A 14,513-nucleotide genomic window follows, 5' to 3' on the forward strand; every position below is an offset into this window, starting at 1 on the left:
TTTTGGTTATTTTTGGTGGAGTAAAGCTGATCTCATACATCTCAAGTGTTAACAAAACCATACACCTAACAATAAAAAATCTATATTTGGAATCTTCATCAAGTAATTTTAAAATGTGTAAAAAAAAAAAAAACCATAAGATGCCACTTCACGTAAGGCGGAGCACTGCCTTACCATCTCTAGATAGCATCAGCGTCAAGGCGCTGCTAAGGCATCGCCTTACCAGCGCATTAAAAACTATGGTTTCGACCATTGGGGAGACCGAAATTTCAGTTGAAATCTGAAAATTTCAAGGAAACCTAGGAAATTTTTCCGATTTGGTGAAAACTTTGGTTTCGATTTTTTTTTTGCCTTCTTTTTTGTGTACATCATATTTTAGACATTTCTAACCCATTCACATAGTTAGTTTCATGGAAAAAAATCTAAAGTCATACTTGTGGTGTTGACCAAAGTTTGCTAAAGTACATTAAGTCGTTGACTGATACTGTACTACACAAGTACATATATAAGTTCTTAACTGAAAATGTGAATTACATTATTAAAGTTCAAAACAAATAAAAAATAATGTAAATGATCCAAAATAAATAGTAGAGAAATTTCCCTCCCCTGTAGTTTGTGTTTATTCCACTCCCCTCCCCTTTGTTTTTAAAAATTCCACATACCTCCCCTGTATTTTGACAAATTTGACAGAAAATATGACTCCGTCAGATTATGTCTGTTAAGCTTTTAAAATATTTTGTGAATACCCAAATCACCCCTGTAGAATGTAATGACCATTATACCCATTAGAAGATAAAGGGTTATCTTCTTCACTTTCGTCTCACCTATAGAGGCTGAAGCAACGGCTAGCGACTGAGAGCGGCAAGTGGCGAGCGGTGAGTAGCGTTGAGCGATCAACGGCGACGAGCGACGAACGTCAACCGTTTATTCTGTATCTTCTGTATTGGCTGTGATTAGAAAGCATTTCTCCATATTTACTTCATCTTACCTCTTCTCCTTCGTCTTTCTCTGTTTATTGTTCAGGAAAGCTCTGCAAATCTCTATCTATCCCTGCTAAAATGGAAGGTTCATTGTTCAACATAGTTAATATCAAACAATTAAAAATTATAATAATTAAAGAGCAGAATTATCCAAGAACTCATGATCAAACTCTTCTGGGACAGTAATGGTGATCAAATGGGTGAAAAAAATCTGGTTACATTTTTTATTGGTACCTACAGTTCATCGCTACATATGATATCGGGGGCCCAGGATTCAATATTCGATCGAGTTATGGAGTAATGTCGTGGTGGTTCTATTCGGATTCGAAGGAAAATGTCATCTTGCTTTCCTTTTTAGTGTGAGAGAACCTTGATGAGCTCATAAGAAACCTGAAAGGAGGGGATACGAACTGGGAATGCCAACCATCACTGTACTCTGCAAAAGATTTGAACTCGCAGAAGATGGGTCATGGCTGTGAAAATTTACAGCTGTCCTCTCTCTTTCTCTCTCTTTCTCTCTTATATCGAGTAACGTTTGAGTATCTTCGTTTTCTGAGGATTTGTTGGAGATTAAAGGGCGACTGCTGCCTTTGGAGTTTGTTTCCCCTGGAAGCTTTTGCACCAAAAAATAAGAAGAGATAGTAAATAAATAGAGATTCAAATACAGGGGAGGTACAGTTGTGCAAGGAAGCTTCAAGCACAAGGTGACTATTTTGAAACAAAGCAAGGAAGAACGTGGAGAAAGGGACAACGAAAGTTAGTCTCACTACTCTTTCTTTCTATCTGTGATTTGTTTGTTTTGGTTGAGGTGGAGAAAGGAACAACGAAAGCATTTGGTTTCAGAAACATACATCACAGGGCGGTGGAGATCGGTTGGTCCCTTCGTCACTGTCGATCCCTTCGTTGCCGTCGATTTGTCACACCTGACCATTGATATCTCCGTCGCCGTCAGTATCTCCGTCGCTGTTTGAGCCCAAGAATCCCTGCCGTGGTGATGGGGTGAGTGGAATATTGAATGTGAGGGTTCGACTATAGGGATTGGGGTTAGAGGATAGGGATAAGGGTATAATTGGTAATAAAAATTTTGGTAAAGGCAGAAGGGTAGAATCGTACTTTAACATCCACAACTAACAGTTTACTAACCGACTTATCTGACAGGGGAGGTATGTGGAATTTTTTAAAACACAGGGGAGGGGGGTGGAATAAACGCAAACTATAAGGGAGGGGGATGCAAATTACTCTAAATAGTAATATTACATAATTGTGAGTTACCTCTCAAGTCTCAAGTCTCAACATTCAACACTCAACACTCAACACTCAACACTCAACACTCAACACTCAATTCTAAGTAGAGTGTCTAGGCGGTTCCAGTCCACAAGCTACGTACCACTGCAAATGCCGTACCGCTCCTCTGAATGCACGACATATATGTCCCATGACATGTTTTGGGCCCAATTGTTTTGGTAGTTCGTCACTGCCCATCTATAAGATACATCATCAACATCAGCTAGGTATCTTAGCCTAGGGAATGGACCAGTCATAGTGATAGGATGTGGATGTGGCACACAAGATTGGGATGGATACTCAAAGATACTATCAATAAAAGATACCCACCACCTGAACTACCCTCCTGTCCAAATGAAGTAGAAGATCCACCATATTGTCTATACCCAGTTATCCACCATCATATCCAAATGAATCAGTGTTCTCAAAGGATGGCACTTAAGGTTTAGGGAAGATGTGATTTACCTTTTTAGTCCAAGCTCCTTTCCTTAGGGAGATTTGCTATGAATGTGCAAGATCCAAGCTTAGATGAAGATTTGAAGGCACAAGGGCAAAATATTGAGGGTTTTTCCAAGTTTTTCACTTCATAGAGAAGCAATAGGGGGAGAGGGTTAAAAATTTTGAAATAAAAAGTCTTGGTTTCCCATTTAAGAAGGTTTTATAAGGGATCACCCATTGGTCCACTCGAAAATTCTCACATTTTTTAGGAAAATTCTCACATTTGGGTCGAAATGTGGGAATTTTGGTCAATACTGGTCGAAACCAGTGACTTTTAAAAGTCACATGGTATTTGGTATCAGAGTCCTAGGATACATGGAAATGTGAGAAATTTTGACGGTATCGGTGGAAACCTTGAACCATGGGTATAAGTGTAGATCAACCTAGACTGCACTAATAGGGCCGCTTAAAAACCTTAAGGAGAGTATCCAATACGATTTCACTGTGTACCAAATTCTTTTATCTCAACAAGAAGTAATATACAAAGTCATCAACCAGTACAAGATTATCTCGGCGATTGCAACACAATAACAGACGTGTCTTGTACATAGTGCCCATTACATTATGTTCCTACAAACTCATGTACCAATAATGTTAACTATCTTATTTTGGGAGTACATGTCGTGTATTTGCTTATTTGGCCATGCTTGTAGTTGTAGTGGATTTGGAACAAGGAATAAACTGATCCCCAAGCCCGGGTATCTTTTTTGAGAGACGAATTTACTACTTATCTCAATTTGATTAAACAAATGAATTATAACATTGCATATTCCCCCTTTGTCTCTATACATAGGCAGTTAAAGACGAAGTGATAGCTGAACTTGTCGATCGGTGTCGCTCCAACCAGAAAAAGCTGATAGAGATGCTAAATTCAACTGGGTGAGTTTTCTGGGGGAAAAAGAATATTGTCTGTTTATGCTGTTGGAAAAGGATACTTCAAAGTTCATTTGGCCTAGTCATGGTTTTGACTCATTACGCCTTCTGTTTGTCAATCTGTACATGGCTTACATGAAGACAGAAGGTTATGTGTTATTTGTCGGTAGGGGAAGTTATACTTTTGATTAATGATTATTTTATAATAGTGTATTCATATAGCTTCACCAGAGGATATGACCTCTTCTAAGTTTCAAACATTGAGGGAAAATCTATTTCTTACACCCGTGATCCTTTTTCAATCTGAAAAGTAAAACAGAAGAGATTACTTGGTAACTAGCTTCTACTAGCTCTTAGATGACCAAGAAGCCCTGGTGCTGCTAGTAAAATGATAAATATTTAACTTGAAAGTGAAACTGCTTTGAGGTCAGTCCTAGGTCATCCGATGCCAAAATTTAATATTTGTTCACAGGGTTTTGAAAGTACAATAATTTGCTTGTCTTTGCAGAGATGAGGAGCTCCTTGGTCAGGGTCTTGCATTAAATGACAGCTTACAAGATCTGCTTGCAAAACATGATGCTCTAGCCTGTGGTTCACCCTTGCCTGCTGGAGTAAGACACACCAAACCTACACCAACTGAAGAAAGAGACACCAATTCCAGACCAAATGAAGCGAGGGACTCCAGCCCCCAACCAAATGAAGTGACAGACTACCTCCCCCAACCAAGTGTGAGCTCCTCTACACCGCTATCTTCAGTAACAAGCTGCCAGGTCGAAGATGAGGAAGAAGAGGATGACGACTTTGCTCAGCTAGCTCGCAGGTCCCTTATCATCCAAAATTAACTAGATCTATATTTCAGTAGGGAGATATAATGTGCCTTTTCTACAGCAATGCACATTACACTTACACAGTGATGGCCATTAGGTGATGCTCCCACTTTAAGATATTTCTTTGGGTTGAAAATTTACCCGTTCAAAGGTGATATTTAAAGATGGCCACATCATTCTGAGTTGTCAGTGAATAATTTGCAAAGGGTGTAGAACATATTGATTAATTGTGGTCATAGATTCAGCCAAATTTATACTGGTTGAAATATATAATAGGTGGGACCCATTGAATTGTGCCCAAATTTCCCTGCATGGGACTGTAAATGCTATGTGACTAGAGCTTGGGATCTATTTGAGTTCCGTTAATGACCAGAACTTGTTGATTTATGACTGCAGGCGTACCAAAAGCAGGCCTATGCCTTCTGAAGGCACATCTGCTTGCAATGGAGAAGAATGTTCCTTGAACTTGAGCAACGGTACAACCCTGTCAACAGAAGAATCTGTGAGTCCCAGCCCAAGCAATTCATTGGCTCTTCCAGATCCTCCTGCACCAGTTCGAGTATCTACAAAAGAACAAGACATGATTGACCTTCTGAGCATTACCTTGTCAACCTCAAATTCACCCTACCAGCCTCAAACAACTCCACCAGTTTCTAACCAGAACATGCATCAAGTTCCTGTTCCCCCTGCACCTGCTATCCCTTCTAACCAAAATATGCATTCAGTGCCCATTTCACCCAGTACACCAGGATACCAATGTGGTTTCCCGCCCTACCCTGGAAACCAAGGGCACAGCAGTTACATTGTCCCTTGGGCCCAACCTCAACCTCAACCTCAACCTCAACCTCAACCTCAACCGCAACCGCATCAACAATATCCCCAGTACCCATCCAACTACCCTCCCCCACCATGGGCAACAAGCCCTGCCAGCTCAAGCCAGAGTTCTGTATCTACCGCAGCTCCTTACATGACTATGACTCATACCAATGCAGCCAGTTCAAATATGTCCTTGCCCATGCCTAGATCTTTGCAGTACAATTATTCACTTCCTACAGGAAGCAATGATGTTTCAACTATTCAAAAAGAAGCACAGGCAACCTACACTCCAAAGCTTGCACCCCCTCCATCTGATAACAAGCGCTTTGTACCATCATACAGATTGTTTGAAGAGCTTAATGTTCTTGGGAGTGCAGACAAAGGGCTGAAGAGGACAGACATGTCTCCTAGCTTGTCTAGTACATCTGGCCAAGGAATGGTTGGTGGAAGGAAGTGAAGCTATTCATTGTATGATATTATAACCCTATGAAAAATCTTATATGAACTTGACATGATTTATTTGAAACTGGTATACATTTAGTCTTTTGCTTGAAATGTGTTTTGGAGTTCTTAAAAACACATAACTTGTACAGTATGAACATAATCATTTATCTTATTTGTACACTCACCAATGGTTACCACAAGAGCATGCCCCCTGCTTGAAATGGTGAAATCTACTGGAGTCCCTTGCTACAATTTCCCTTCCATCAATCCTGGAAATTAACTTTGTCACATCATGGCAGTCATTACATACTCGCAAGTTCTTGACTATTGTAATCCGGGTACCTGGTGGAGTGCTGATGAGTCCTAGTCCAATTGCAAGCTTCTCGCTGTGACCGAGAAGTATCTCTTCCTTTTTGTGCTCTTCCAGATTTTGCATCACCATGGTTGTATTTGGCACATATCCATAATTTTTGATCTTCTCAATGAGATTCTTCATGTAGTCACAAATCTCTTCATGGAGGGGATGGGATCTATCTCCTGACTCAAAAGCATGCACCCTTCTATTGATCTCGATCCATGTATATGCCTTTTCTTTCCTTACCCCTCTATTTGTCATCAATTTTCTAACCTTTACAATCCCATCCAAGTCTCCAACCACACCATAGAAGTTGGATAACAACATATAAGCTCCTGCTTCAGGCTTCAATTCGAGTAATCTTTGCCCAACTCTTTTTGTTATCTCTACATTCATGAAGGAGAAACATGATCTCAGAAATGCAGTCAAAAGCTTTGCATCTGGTTCGATTGGCATTCTCTCTATGAAATCATTGGCCTCTTTAAGGTGCCCAGCCCGCGCAAAAAGATCCACCATGCATGTATAGTGCTCCATCATGGGTTGAATAGTGTATTTGCAGACCATAGTGTTGAAACTCCTCCATCCTTCCTGTACTAGTCCAGCATGGCTGCATGCAAATAGGATACCCAAGAAAGTCACTTTGTTAGGTTGGATCCCCTCCATTTCCATTCGATCAAATGCTTTGAGAGCCTCCAACCCTAAGCCATGCTTCCCATAACCCACCATGAGAGAGGTCCAGGAAACTACATTCTTGGCTGGCATATTATCAAAACAAGCACATGCATCATCCATGCAACCACTTTTACCATACATGTCAACGATAGCATTCCCAATTGGAAGATATGGTTCAAAACCATATTTAATTACCAAACCATGGATCTGTTTACCGTTAACCAAGGCCGCCAGATCGGCACAAACTGAAAGGACACTAACCATGGTTCTAAAATCAAATTCCTTTCCCTCTGACCTCATTTTTCTGAAGAAAGAAAGAGCTTTCTCACCTTCAAAGTTCTGCGCAAGGCCCGAAATCAAACAATTCCATGATCCCACATCCCTCTCAGACATTCTTTCGAACAATTGGACTGCATCCGATGTTAAGTGGTATCGGCACAAGCCGGTGATCAAGCTATTTGTTGCGACAACATCTCTCTCAGGCATTTCATCGAATACCCGGCGTGCTTCTTCAATGCTAATGCATTTGTAATACACGTTGAGGAGGGAAGTCATGAGGACGACATCACTATGGAACCCATGTTTCAGGATTGCACAATGAGCTTGCTTGCCTTCTTGAGAAGTCTCAAGTTCTGTACAGCCCTTGAGAACAGCTGAGAGAAGAAACCTGGTTATCCAATCTCCTGACTTATGGAGTTTGTAGAAGAGAAGTAAACCATCACGACTTTGCCCTCGGCTGACTAGAGTATTGATCTTGTCAACCCAATTGGTCAGGTGGATTCTTCCGGACATTTCAGGGAAATATTCCTTTTCCAGATCATCATAAAGCGCTTCTCAGGTTCAGCACATGGATCAGCGCAAGAGTATAGTTGTTAATAAACGCTTGGAGGGTATACCTGATGCTCACATAAATTAAGGAAGCAAGAGAAATAGGTACAAGAAGAAACTCTCATTGAAGATTACATCAAGGAACCCACGAAAACATAATCTACAAAAAGATAAAAAAAGATTTAACTCTCACGCTGAATCTGTTATTGGGAAAATATTTTGCTACTTTGGCTAAGACCTGTGCGGACAGTCAAAGATATCGAGTAATTCACCTTCCCCTTGGGTTACCTAGGTTTTAATATTTTCAAGAGAAAATTGCATTGCCACCCCCTGAACTTTGGTTCTTATTCAACGCCACCCCATAGACTTTTCGAAACGTCAAAGCCACCCCCTAAAAATTCAAAAAATTCCAAATCGGTCCCTGCCGTTAGCCGACCGTGTTAAATGAATGAAAACCGGTTAGTTTTTTTATAATATACCCAAAATACCCCCACCTATTGTGAGAGAACAATATTGCCCTCTCTTTTATTTGCTTCTTCTAAACCCATCTCCCATCTCTCATCTCTCATCTCCTCTCACTCCTCTCACTCACTCGGTCGAACAAGAAGAAGAAGAAGACGATGACGGTACGGTAACCTGCAACTCGATCCATCCCTCCGACGTGCGATTCTCTTCCCTCCAGCGTGCGATTCTCTTCCCTCCGGCGTGCGATTCTCCCCCCTCTGGCGTGCAAAGCTCTCCCCCCTACGGCGTCCGAACCTCTCTCCCAAGGTATGTAGGGTTCGACTTCTTCTTCTTCTTGGGCATTTAGGGTTCTTCTTCGTTGGTTAATCTAGGGTTTATATCCTATGGAATACTGGAGATGGGGATTTTTAATTTTTCATCTAGGATTGATTAAGTAGTGTAATAGCATCTAGAAGATGATGATGGGATGTCACTGTCCATGAGAATCATCCCATGATTGGGGTGTTTTTCAGTTCGGATTGATTAATATTTTTCGCAACAGAGGTGAATTTAAAATCTTCTGTTACTTCATTCTTGTATTTCGTTCTGTGTTCTTAAATTTCGTTTTGGGTATGAGAATGGTGATCATGGTTTTAAGTATCTCCGATACCGATACGATACCCTCCGATACGTATCTTAAATTTAGCTGACCGATACGATACACACCGATATGATACATGAAATTTTTAAAATCCTTTTGTATCGATATATATCCTACAATACATATCGATATGCATTAATACACCACCAATACACATTGATACGATACGATACGATATGCCTAGATACGACTCTATGAAAAATATAAAATTGAGGTAAAATGTACGTTTTGGTATGTATTGGTACGTATCGGTGAGTATCGGTGTATGTATCGATCGGTACGTATTGGTATATATCGGCACGTATCGGTGAGTATCGATATATATATATATATATCGGTACGTATCGGTACGTATCGGTGAGTATCGATACGTATCGGTAGTATCGATATGTACCAAAACAGTGCGCTACGTTCATATAATGGCCAAGATGGGTAATTTTTCAGAAAAACACGATTTTTTGAAGGGTTTTTGTTCCAAAGTTGCTGTCAGCCATATTTCTTTCTAACTAAAGTGGAAATCAAGGTTGGGAACCAGGATTTTATATTTATGGGACAACTACAAACCTTGAATTCTTAGTACGATACCCTCAATTTAGTTTTTATGCATAATACATGTTATCAATAGCTTTTTTTAACAAATTCTTTATGCAAAAGTGTTTAAAAAAATGTTTCCTATCCATTTATGTGTGTATCTTTAGCGTATCTTAGTGTATCTCCGATATGATACGATACCCTCCGATACGTATCTTAATTTTGGCCGATCGATACCGATACTTTAATCCTTGATGGTGATTGTTTTGTAATTCAGTAATTAATTTGGACTCTTCACTATGTCAGTATCCTTGAATTTATCTGATTTCGCTTCTTATTTTGTTTGAAATCCTGATTTCCTCGAGGGTTCATGGGTGCTTTGTCACTTAATTTGTTATGTTTCCAATAGCTTGTTTGCTGATGAATATGGTGGTTACTGTTGTTTTGTAGAGCTTTGAAAGGGCTGGTGAAATTACATTGTAAGTTTTAGTGTTTTCTCTGTTCTAGATCTATGACTTGTGTTCCCTGTTTTTGAGTTCTGGGTCTATATTTTGAGCATTTCTCATACTCTAGATGCTAAGTAATAGTAATCCACTTTTATCATGTTTAATTTGCAGATTACCGATGTCTACCACGAGTGTCAATGACAGCAGTCAAAGTGGGTTAAGGTTTGTGAATGTTAGATGCAAATGTCCTGAACCCAAAAGGGCATTGGTGTGAATTTCAGAGTCTAGTTCGCACCCAAACATGTTGTACTACTGCTGCCCTGAAACACCAAGAAGATGTCGATTCTTCTCATGGTGTGAACCTATAGCTGCACCAAGACTTTTGCTACCCCCTGCAACTAATTCAGAAGCAGCTGTTGGTGAAAGAATCCAGAGTCAACAGATGAAAGAAGAGATTCATGCCTTGAAGAAAAGAATTAAGCATTTAGAGAAAGCGTATGGAACAATGAAAATTGTAATTGGTGTGCTTGTGGTGGTGTGTTTAGTGTTATGTGTTAAAAAATGACTTTACAATGTTTAATAGTGAAGTTGTGTCAAGTATGTAAGAATCTGAACTAAATGAAATCGTTCATTCTCACTGTTCTTATTACTAAGTTATTGATTAATCATGACCCTCAAATTGAATGGGTAGCATTTTGATGGAGAGAGGGTCAGCATTGTGATGAGTTCCGAAAACAAACGGGCAGCATTTTAACTGTAAACGGGCAGCATTTTGGCTATAAAAAGACATTTAATACCTGTAAATAATTAATTCCAAATTGACAATGTGATTTTCTCATGCCAAATTGACATCCCATGTCTAATATTAAATGGACAATATCTTAATTAAATACCTGTGACATTACACACTTGAAACCAACATATTTCATCACAACCTATACCATAAAAAAACATCCAAGACATATCCATGAATACTTGTTCAAATTCCTATTCATAACATATTCCATATAACCATGTCTAGTGTGAAATAGAAATAGCTCTTAAGAAAAAAAAAAACAAATCCGTCAAAAACATCCAAAACCATAAGGAAACACCCAACTGTCTTAAAGTCAGAAAAAGTAACTTTATACAACATTTTTTTCTTGTTCTAAATTAAAACATCCAGATTGCTTGTACTTCATTTCTTCTCCCTCTCCCTTGCTGTCCTCTTTGCTTGATTGATCTTTTGCTTGGTCAATACCTTGTCTTGTAAACACCTAACTGTGCTAGACGTAGATACATGTGATCTAGTCAGTCGTTGAGATGTGCTAATCTCATTTTCACTCTCTCCTTTATGTTTCTTCTACACAACAACAAATAAGTATGAGATATTTATTAAACAAGTTTCAACTAAATAAATAAAGTGAGTTGCATCTACCTTTATATTCTTCTTTTTACTAGTACATCTATCCTGCTTAGCATCTCCAGCCCTTGGGCGTGTCCTCCTATCGTGTCCTTCCTTCTTGCAGATGTCACACCTAATTGATGATGATCTCTTCTGAAATCTGAAGGAAATGCTTCTCCTGCTTCTCTTTTCCTGATTTTGTGAGGTCTACCTGGTAACCTCTTCAGATTTGGTGGTAGTACTCTCTCATTAAGAGCATCATCCTTCAACACTGCCAAATCTGGAAGTGGATGGATCATCTCTTTGTATGTATCCAAGTATTTTCCAATACTGAAAAATGGATCACAATAGTTGACCAACTCTCCCCTTATGTATGATACAGAAACTGCAGCATGGAGACAAGGTATTCCAGTGCTTTCCCAAACTCTACAATCACATCTGTAATGGTTCAAATTAACCACAAATCTGTTTCCAAATCTATCTAAGACCTCACATTGACCTTCACCTGCCGGTTGACACCTGCAATGCCTTGCTTCTTGCTGAACCTTGTTCAACTTCACCATAACCCTTGGTGTTACTTTACCCTCCCACATGGTTACCTTCTCATACCTTCTATGTAGCATATCCATTATTTTCACCCTTAGGTGATCAACCAATGTGAGAATGGGTTTGCTCCTTAAGTCTCCAATCCAGTGATTAAATGACTCAGTCATATTGTTCATGACATGGTCACTCCTTGCTCCTACATCAAAAGCATGCCTTGACCACATCCTCGAGGGGTTTTCATTCAAATACAAGTATGAATTTTCCTTAATCTCCTTGATGCTATTCATTTCCTTTTGAAACTGAAGTTCAATTGAAGCTTATGAGGCAGCCCAAAAATGTAGTCTCAATAGCATACCAGAGTGCTTTGCCTTCAGGTTTTGATATAGATGCCTACTGCAGATTCTTTGGTGAGCATAAGGGAAAATTGTAGAAATCACAATTGACAGTCCCTATACAACACATATGGAAAATGTTAGGACATATAAATGAGTAATTCAAAATACATATAAAAAAGAAAAAAAAGAGAAAGAAAAGTATACCTTTTGTCTATCTGACATGAATGTGAGTGACATATCATCACTGTCATCGAGTAGAGCATCTCGTAAATTATCCAGAAACCACATCCAGCTATCCTTACACTCAACTTCAACTACACCATATGCAATAGGAAAAATATCATTGTTCCCATCAACAGATATTGCACTCAACAGAACCCCTGTTGACATTGTCCACTAGGTTCATCATCAAGTTCACCATCTCTATCATTAACCAGACTGCTAGGGAACCGGTTAACTATAAATTCATCGGTTGCAGACTTGCTGTGAACAATGTCATCCACATATATATTTATCATATCACAACTATGCAACCCAAACAACTCATACACTGATGGATTATTTGTTACCTCCCTTATCTCATTGTTTGGTAATATACACTTCACTTTGAAAACAACATTGTGACCCACAGGCACATGTGTGATGAGTTCATTGTAGATGTCATACACCATGTCCAAGTAGCGATATAAGTCTAAATCAACAATTTTAACTACAGTCTTCCCACTCCAATGGTATTCAATAGCACACTTAACATTCATTGCTAAAAAAAAATTCAGATGTGAAAACAAAGAAAATCAGTAACATTACTTAATACTCATTAGAATGGTAAACTCTTCATCAAACATGTCAGGTAATACACAAGTCAAAGCATTTATACATCCAAAAAAAGAGATTTCTATATCAAAATCAAGGTCCAATCATAGCAATGCATAATACAGAGAACCTAATCATAGGATTTTTTAAATATCAACTATTTTCCCATATATATTTTCTCATAACAAAATAATCTAGTTAACACATCAATCCACACTTAACATAAATAACTGATCTTGTCTAACTCTCTTTTATTTTTTTTTTCCAAAAATGATCAATAGTTTCATAATCTACCATCATATGTGAATAAAAACATCATTTGGGATAGATAGATATGACATGGATTCCTCTTACAGAGCCTCTCACTTCCAAAAGATTTTCAAAACTACCTACCAATATTGGATTTAAATCTGTCCATGTGAATCAGAAATACAGATTAGGCAAATCCAGAGAATTCAATTCATACATTCAATAAGCTCCTTCATTTTCTGAATCATTTAACAACAACAATCGCCAAATCAAATCTAAATATACAAGAAAATGAGGTCAAAATCTCAACATATGGGCACATATCACAAGAACATCACCCCAATCCTGCAAGAGGATTGCATCTTAAGAGAGCAGCAAACAAAGTGGATCCCCATAGGTGCAAGAGGGAGAAGAGAGTTTCACACCGTTTAGACAAATATTGCATCTTAAAACATCACAATTCTAATAGCTACATCAACATGATAACAAACTTCTATTCAGAAAAAAAAAAAAAAAAAAAAAAATTTGAGGGGGAAACACCAATTAAAGTCACAAGATGCAAAATTACGAAAGAAAAAGTGAAAATTAAATTCAAAATAAAATCAAATAATGAAAAAATCAAACCTACTGAAAATTTACGATTAAACAAAAATTAGAACAAGGGAATTTTTTTTTTCAGTGCAGAACAACATGAAAAATGTAGTCTCAATAGAGGAAACCCTAATAGACGAAAGTAATGTAAGAGGGGAAAAAGGGTGAAGATTCCATTATGTAAATCAAATTTAACTAGAAATAGCGAGAGGAACTATACCAAATATTAAACAATAAAAATCGGATGAATCCATTCAGACTGAAATGAACAATCTGGCCGGATGAACATTTAAAAAAAATAAAATGTATAAATTTATATAAGGGAAAATTGCATCTTCTAAATGCTATTACACTACTTAATCAATCTTAGATGAAAAATTAAAAATCCCCATCTCCAGTATTCCATAGGATATAAACCCTAGATTAACCAAGGAAGAAGAACCCTAAATGCCCAAGAAGAAGAAGAAGCCGAACCCTACATACCTTGGGAGAGAGGTTCGGACGCCGGAGGGGGGAGAGCTTTGCATGCCAGAGGGGGGAGAATCGCACGCCGGAGGGATGGATCGAGATGCAGGTTACCGTACCGTCATCGTCTTCTTCTTCTTCTTGTTCGACCGAGTGAGTGAGAGGAGTGAGATGAGAGATGGGAGATGGGTTTAGAAGAAGCAAATAAAAGAGAGGGCAATATTGTCCTCTCACAATAGGTGGGGGTATTTTGGGTATATTATAAAAAAACTAACCGGTTTTCATTCATTTAACACGGTCGGCTAACGGCAGGGACCGATTTGGAATTTTTTGAATTTTTAGGGGATGGTTTTGACGTTTCGAAAAGTCCAGGGGGTGGCATTGAATAAGGACCAAAGTTCAGGGGATGGCAATGCAATTTTCTCTATTTTCAAATATACCTTTTAAGATTCATTTCTTTGACCACCAGCA

General features: G+C 38.7%; 2 protein-coding genes and 1 long non-coding RNA gene across 7 annotated transcripts in view; 2 read left to right on the plus strand and 1 right to left on the minus strand.

The window, feature by feature from the left end:
• Nucleotides 1–5,833, plus strand: part of LOC122081733 (TOM1-like protein 6) — a 16,912-nt gene extending 11,079 nt beyond the window's left edge. For both annotated transcript variants that reach the window (XM_042648959.1, XM_042648958.1), the window contains exons 8-10: nucleotides 3,556–3,641; nucleotides 4,144–4,455; nucleotides 4,859–5,833. In XM_042648959.1, coding sequence (XP_042504893.1) covers nucleotides 3,556–3,641; nucleotides 4,144–4,455; nucleotides 4,859–5,735 — 1,275 coding nt within the window. In that variant the 3' untranslated portion in view covers nucleotides 5,736–5,833. The remainder of the gene's footprint in view (nucleotides 1–3,555; nucleotides 3,642–4,143; nucleotides 4,456–4,858) is intronic.
• Nucleotides 747–7,850, minus strand: LOC122081734 (pentatricopeptide repeat-containing protein ELI1, chloroplastic-like). 4 transcript variants are annotated; one of them, XR_006141190.1, is made up of 3 exons: nucleotides 6,065–7,850; nucleotides 5,908–5,991; nucleotides 747–1,050 (listed from the first exon to the last, which is right to left on the minus strand). XR_006141190.1 is itself a non-coding variant. In XM_042648961.1 (2 exons), the coding sequence occupies exons 1-2, from the start codon at nucleotides 7,539–7,541 to the stop codon at nucleotides 1,041–1,043; spliced, it is 1,644 nt and encodes a 547-aa protein (XP_042504895.1). In that variant the 5' UTR covers nucleotides 7,542–7,850; the 3' UTR covers nucleotides 750–1,040. The 4 variants fall into 4 exon arrangements, 3 of the variants coding, with proteins under 3 accessions (XP_042504895.1, XP_042504894.1, XP_042504896.1); XM_042648961.1 differs by having other exon boundaries at nucleotides 750–1,050; nucleotides 5,908–7,850; XM_042648960.1 differs by having other exon boundaries at nucleotides 750–1,053; nucleotides 5,908–7,850.
• A 1,812-nt stretch (nucleotides 7,851–9,662) lies between these two features.
• LOC122081165 lies at nucleotides 9,663–10,312 on the plus strand. The gene is made up of 2 exons (XR_006141029.1): nucleotides 9,663–9,692; nucleotides 9,831–10,312. It is a non-coding gene; the product is annotated as an uncharacterized LOC122081165 (long non-coding RNA).
• The last annotated feature ends 4,201 nt before the right edge of the window (nucleotides 10,313–14,513 follow it).

The sequence above is a fragment of the Macadamia integrifolia genome, chromosome 6 (assembly GCF_013358625.1).
Source record: "Macadamia integrifolia cultivar HAES 741 chromosome 6, SCU_Mint_v3, whole genome shotgun sequence".
NCBI classification, from domain to species: domain Eukaryota; kingdom Viridiplantae; phylum Streptophyta; class Magnoliopsida; order Proteales; family Proteaceae; genus Macadamia; species Macadamia integrifolia.